The sequence below is a fragment of the Ambystoma mexicanum genome, chromosome 1p (assembly GCF_040938575.1).
Source record: "Ambystoma mexicanum isolate Mex_15411 chromosome 1p, UKY_AmexF1_1, whole genome shotgun sequence".
Classification (NCBI taxonomy): Eukaryota; Metazoa; Chordata; class Amphibia; order Caudata; family Ambystomatidae; genus Ambystoma; species Ambystoma mexicanum.
The window spans coordinates 830,010,444-830,016,575 of NC_090921.1; the positions used below are offsets into that span (position 1 = coordinate 830,010,444).

The 6,132-nt window shown below is 50.3% G+C and overlaps 1 protein-coding gene across 1 annotated transcript; it reads right to left on the reverse strand.

Annotated features, from left to right (window-relative positions):
• Window positions 1-1,406: 1,406 nt before the first annotated feature.
• On the reverse strand, window positions 1,407-5,906 carry LOC138581395 (ras-related and estrogen-regulated growth inhibitor-like protein). Its single transcript, XM_069652699.1, has 4 exons — window positions 5,677-5,906; window positions 5,104-5,157; window positions 4,913-4,989; window positions 1,407-3,275 (listed from the first exon to the last, which is right to left on the reverse strand). Exons 1-4 carry the CDS (start codon window positions 5,801-5,803, stop codon window positions 2,853-2,855), a joined length of 681 nt encoding a protein of 226 aa, XP_069508800.1. The 5' UTR covers window positions 5,804-5,906; the 3' UTR covers window positions 1,407-2,852.
• Between the last annotated feature and the right edge of the window lie 226 nt (window positions 5,907-6,132).

Sequence of the window (6,132 nt, forward strand, 5' to 3'; positions counted from 1 at the left end):
TTGTATGCAGATTTCATTGCACGTGCCATGCCACCATCAGGGCCTTGTATGCAGCTGTCATTGCACGTGCCATGCCACCATCAGGGCCTTGTATGCAGATTTCATTGCACGTGCCATGCCACCATCAGGGCCTTGTATGCAGCTGTCATTGCACGTGCCATGCCACCATCAGGGCCTTGTATGCAGATTTCATTGCACGTGCCATGTCACTATAGGTGCCTTGTATGCAGCTGTCATTGCACGTGCCATGCCACCATCAGGGCCTTGTATGCAGATTTCATTGCACGTGCCATGCCACCATCAGGGCCTTGTATACAGATTTCATTGCACATGCCATGCCACCATCAGGGCCTTGTATACAGATTTCATTGCACATGCCATGCCACCATCAGGGCCTTGTATACAGATTTCATTGCACATGCCATGCCACCATCAGGGCCTTGTATACAGATTTCATTGCACGTGCCATGCCACCATTGGGACTTTGTATGCAGCTGTCATTGCACGTGCCATGCCACCATCGGGACCTTGTATGCAGATGCCATTGCACATGCCATGCCACTGTCGGGCCTTGTATGCAGCTGTCATTGCACGTGCCATGCCACCATCGGGACCTTGTATGCAGATGCCATTGCACATGCCATGCCACTGTCGGGCCTTGTATGCAGCTGTCATTGCACGTGCCATGCCACCATCAGGGCCTTGTATGCAGATTTCATTGCACGTGCCATGCCACCATCAGGGCCTGGTATGCAGATTTTGTTGCACGTGCCATGCCACCATCAGGGCCTTCTATGCAGATTTCATTGCACATGCCATGCCACCATCGGGGCCTTGTATTCAGCTGTCATTGAACGTGCCAACCCAGGCATTCTTCACATGGAGTCCTAGAGAGTGCTGATGGCGGCGGTCGCTTCGCCCAGATGACATTCACACCATTGGAACACCACTTTTCAAGTCCCTGTCAACCATTGGAACACCACTTTTCAAGTCCCTGTCACACCATTGGAACACCACTTTTCAAGTCCCTGGTGTATCTTTTACAACTCATTGGTATTAGGACTGTGCCTTCCAGAATGCATTCATTTGTTACTGGACAACCCAGATCTGAAAAAGCGGTGCCCCCACCAAATGGAACCATCTAGTCCTGCAGGCGGCAGGAGGCCACCAGGCCACAGGTCTGCCCATTCCGCTCAGACCGCAGCGGCGCGCGAGGCCTTATTTAATTTATTGACTGACTTGCCAGACGTTATTGCCCTTTCTGAATTAGGGGCATTTTAACATTTTGTTTCTTTGGCCCCCACCACATCCCGCTGTTGGGTCATCAGTTCCCTGTGTCTGACTCTTCTCTGAAGAGAACACACACACACAACCTCAAAAGATACGGAAATAAAAATGCAAGATAATATATTCATGTCGAATTTTTATTGCAAAAATAACATTTATCAGAAACTTTGGAAATGTGCAAATAGAAAAAATATACAGGTTTTGAGGGATGTAAACAGTCAACAATACATTGCAATAAGTTAAATACATCTCATTTACAAATCGGATTATTTTACATTGATGGGTACCATTTCTTTACTCTGAAGGCAAAAGTATCCGAGGTATTTTGAATTTCACAGACCCTGAACTACACACATTCACAATATTGGAGATCCTCTGGGGAGATCCGATGCACCCCTCCCCTTCCCCTGCCTGCCAGACCCAAAGGTCTCCGTTTTAGGCGAGCACCCAGGTCCTGCGACAGATCAGCTCAATGTAGGCGTATACCCGGGAGTAAGGCAGCCATTCCTTCTGCTTCAAGAACTGCAGAATTATTTATTTATTCATTCATCGTATTGCCTCTGATCCGCCTTATCACAGCTGTGCCGTTAGATGCTAGTGCTCCTCCCCACCCGATGCCCCCTCAGTGCCCATCAAAACGTCCCAGGCCCACCCAATCCTACTTCACCACCATTAGGCCAGTGGGAGGGTGGTTGGGAAGGGGAGCAGCGGGAAGAGTTTGGCAAGTACACAGTTTACGGTCATAAGCACAGGTCTAGCCTCATTTTCATTCAATGTTTTTATACATTCTGTCCATATACTTTTCCCTTCTGGTTACCCAACAATTAGTGCAATTAATGTCCACATTGTGAAAAGGCATGTTGTGCCAGTTAGTGCAATGTGCTGCATGTCCACCATGCAGGCACTGGACGACAGCGACGTGCCGTTCGAACGACGATAGCATGAAAATTCCCTGCTCTTGGCCTTCCTCGACCAACTGCAGCCACAGTTTGTGTTGTGATCCCAAGCGAAGGCACGCGTTGGGAAGGCCAGGTTCACAGTCTTCTGCTATGGTTGCAGTCAAGTTCCTGCTTGCGGAGGGCTTCCTGTTCTTATGGCCCCTCTTTCAGTCCAACAGGGGAAGGGTCTTTGTGCATACACCTTTCTGGGACCCAGAAGGTGGACCTGGCGCAGTTTCAAACCATTCACCATTCTCAGCCGTATAGAACATAGCACGGCCATTTGGCTTCAAGCAAGTCTTCTTTCTAGAGGAGAGGTAAGCATAACCAAGAGCTCTCCAAATCAGCGGCCAACAACTGGCCAACAACTGGCCAAAACAGTACAACGAGAGTGTCCGTTCAACCCATGGACTGTGTAGATTTCACTGACCCAACTTTTCCTCCTACTCAATCGGGCCTTATGATTGGGACCACTGCCACTCTGCCCGATGCACCAATCTGTGTGCTAGATTCTAGCCACACCATTCAGTTGGCCTACACCCACGACAGTGTATAAGACTGCCATTTTCGTTTTTCCAATGACTTCAAAAATCAAGAGATTTTCTGCAAGCACGGTCTCCTTCAGCCTCATTCCGTCCTCCTCCTGCCGAAGACGGCCGACATGCTCCGGACGATACCCTTGAAGCCCACATTCTTCTTGCTGGAGTTCCTGGAGTCGCGCACCGCTTCCAGCAGCTGATGGAACACCACCAGGGAGCCGTGGTAGGTCTCAGCCGCTGAGATCTCAAAGAAACCAGAGTCGCTGGAGAGGGCAAGAAGGCGGCCCTCCTCGCTGGATACCTCGCGATGCTCCTGCAGGTCCCGCTTGTTGCCCACAATGATCACTGGGGCCACCTTGTCCATGCCGCTGCGCTTCTTCAGCTGTCGGATGCGCTGCAGCTGCTGTTGGACCACATTGTAGCTGTCACGGTCACAGATACTGTAGACTAGGATGAAGCCGTCGGCCCAGCGTAGCTGCTCCTCTGTCACGCCTCCTTGGGTGGATGGATTCTGTCAAATCAAGGCAAAAACACAGATTAGATAGAAACTCAGAGCAGCAACATTCATAGTTTTACAGCATAAACCAGACTTAGTAGCAGGACATAGGGGTACGCAGTCTTTATAACGAAAATGTTATGAAGAATGAACATATATGGAATCTTTTACAACAAGAATGCACAGGGGTGGGGTAAATGGTTAAATCTTGTGGGGAAACGGTTGGGGTGGGCTTTTAGGGGTGGGAAGACCCCTAAAAAATGTGTTATATTTTTGGTTATAAAAGTTTCGCTATGAGTGTATTCTTCATAAAATGTTTCGTTAGCGTCCGGACAGCTCCAGGTCACCAACCATTATAGTCCATATGTCATGTTAGACTTAGAATGAAACCATTGGTCTGTGGTTCCAGTAGCATTGCTTTGTAAATGCAAAGGCCAGGATTTGGACTACTGTGTCTTGAGTGACATGAAGTCCTAGGCTACTCTTATTATACTATGGACCTGGAACATGTGTGAAGGACAGCATTGGATGACAGCTAGACTTTCCATCGCGCTATGCAAGCAAGTACTCAAACAGCCCCTGGCTCCATCACAGATTCTCTGCATCCATTGGGCAAAGCTCTCCATGTCAGGTGTGTGCAGTGCAACCAGATCTGCTCTTTGCACGCAAGTCACTTTGTATTCTAGTACCTGCAGTCCCCAATTACCTTTGATACGGGCAAATAAAAGCACACGTGCCAGAAGGCACAGTGACTAGCTGAATAAGTCATACCTGGAAAGGAGCAAACTGATCTGCCAGGATGGGTGCCTGGCTCTACCTCTGCACTAAAAGTGACAGACCACAAGACATTGCCCACCATGCAAAAGTGATACTAATTTAATTTTTTAGAGAGCAAACTGCAAGAACAAAGTATGCTAACACACAGATTGCAATATACAGTCACTAACAAGATGTCTGCGGAGGTTAAAGCAGGGACTGCTGACAGTGTCCTCACAGTACAAGTGTACCCTGCTGGGGACAGATCTATCATCGGGTGCTCCAAGGGGGATGAGAAATCAAGGGGGGGCTCACGGTGGGGGGTCCTAGGCATTTGACAGGTGGAAGGGCAGGGACAAGAGGCACAATTATTTTTAAGAGGTCAAAATGAGAGGCGGGCACATTGCTAGCTTTCATTTTTTGTCGGACCCATCTCTACTTGTGTTTCTTAATTTGCAGCACCGATCCCTGCAGGTAGCCCTTTCAACTCTTGTCAAAAGGCTGCCTGCAGGGGTCTGTGCCGCAATTTTAGAAACAAAGGGAGAAGCGGGTGCAGCAAAAATGAATGATATCAATGTGCCTGCCTCTCTGACTGACCTCTTACAAATGCGGGACAATAGGTGTCCGTGCCTTTTTGTAGGAGGTCAGTGAGAGAGGCAGGCACATTGATGGCCTTCATTTTGCTGCATGCGCAGAGCAAGGGTCACACGTCGGTGGACGCCAGTGGGGAGGGGGGATACACAGCAGAGTACTGGCACAGGGCTACTTTATGGAGCCTAACGGGGCAATGTCCCCGGGTAGTCCTAGCCTACTTTAAGCCCTCCCCTCAATCATGCGAAATGGGCAAAACAACCGAAGTGGGCAACACACACGAGGCATTTGGGATATGCGCTCACCTGTGGATAGACGGAGTCCCAGATGCTGAAAGAGACCTCCTTCCCATCCACGGCCACGTTGTGCGTGTAGATGGACTCTGCAGAAAGGGAAGAAAAAGAGCGGCGTTTAGGGAGGTTCTTAGACACACAGTAGAGAGGTGGCAAACAGGACACGTGTAAAGGGGGCAGAGAGCAGAGCTGTGAGTACTCACCGATGTCTCCATATTCTCCAATGAACCTCCTGGTGAGAAAGCGGACGGTCAGGGCTGAAAGGAAAACACACAATAGGAGCCGTGAGTACACAAGGCGAGTGGGACATATGCCAAACACTGAAGCACAGGAGAACACAGCTGGCCGCTCAGCCACACATGCAGGAAGCAGGCAAGTGGGAACTGCTCGAAGCACACAATGTCATCACACCACACATAGAGACCTCAAGGCACCCCGAGTCTGGTGAGAGGCGCTCACCCAGCCCTGGTTTTGTCTCTTGCATTTATAATGAAGAGCTGATGGTCGACGTGTGTCAGAAAGCACAGATCACAGGACTGCGTGACCTGTTCAGACCTGACACGGGTCACCTTGAGGGCTCTGCAAATGGACTCAGAGCGGGGGGGAGGGGGTTGCAGACTTTGAAAAGCGAGAGCGCAGAAGGGGTGTAAACTTCAGGAGAGAAAGTGGGAACTGATCTTTGGGAAATAAAGTCTTAAACAAAGCGACAGGTGAAAGTAGAAAGCGGGGCAATGACAATGTACGCACTTCCAGCTGAAGCGAGAGCGGCCACTCACCAGATTTCCCAACGTTTTCTGCTCCCAGAACCAAAATGTTGGCTTCCACCTTTGGGTGGTGGTGGCTGCCGTCGGACATCTTGCTGGTCAGGCGAAAGCTGTGGCTCGAGTGGATCTTAACAACCATTTGCAATCCGTGCAGAGAAAGATAACAGCGGTAGAGAGCGAGGGAGACAGGCGATGCGCGGGGCAGTGGCTCTGAGCAGCGCGATTCCTGTGCTGGAGATTCTGCTGCTTGCGAGATCTAACGCTGCACGCGAGCCGCGCTCCTTATATAGAGAGGGGGCGGGCCGTCCACGCTGAGTGACAGATCCCCCAGCCAGTAAGGGTGCGCGGCAGAAGCCTCCCGGGGTCTCGTTTTTCCCTTTCTCCATAACAGGTTTCTGCTGGGGAGAGGATGTGATTGCTGCATTGTGAAGTCAAGAACAGTTCCTCCCTCCGCATGCCAGGCACAGC

What these genes read in the sequence shown, in the direction of transcription:
- LOC138581395 (XM_069652699.1), bottom strand. Translation starts at nt 5,803, where the DNA reads ATGGTTGTTAAGATCCACTCGAGCCACAGCTTTCGCCTGACCAGCAAG. An exon ending in AGAAAACGTTGGGAAATCTG is followed by an intron (nt 5,158 to 5,676) that starts GTGAGTGGCCGC and finishes TTTTCCTTTCAG; the next exon opens with CCCTGACCGTCCGCTTTCTC. An exon ending in GGGACTCCGTCTATCCACAG is followed by an intron (nt 3,276 to 4,912) that starts GTGAGCGCATAT and finishes TTGATTTGACAG; the next exon opens with AATCCATCCACCCAAGGAGG.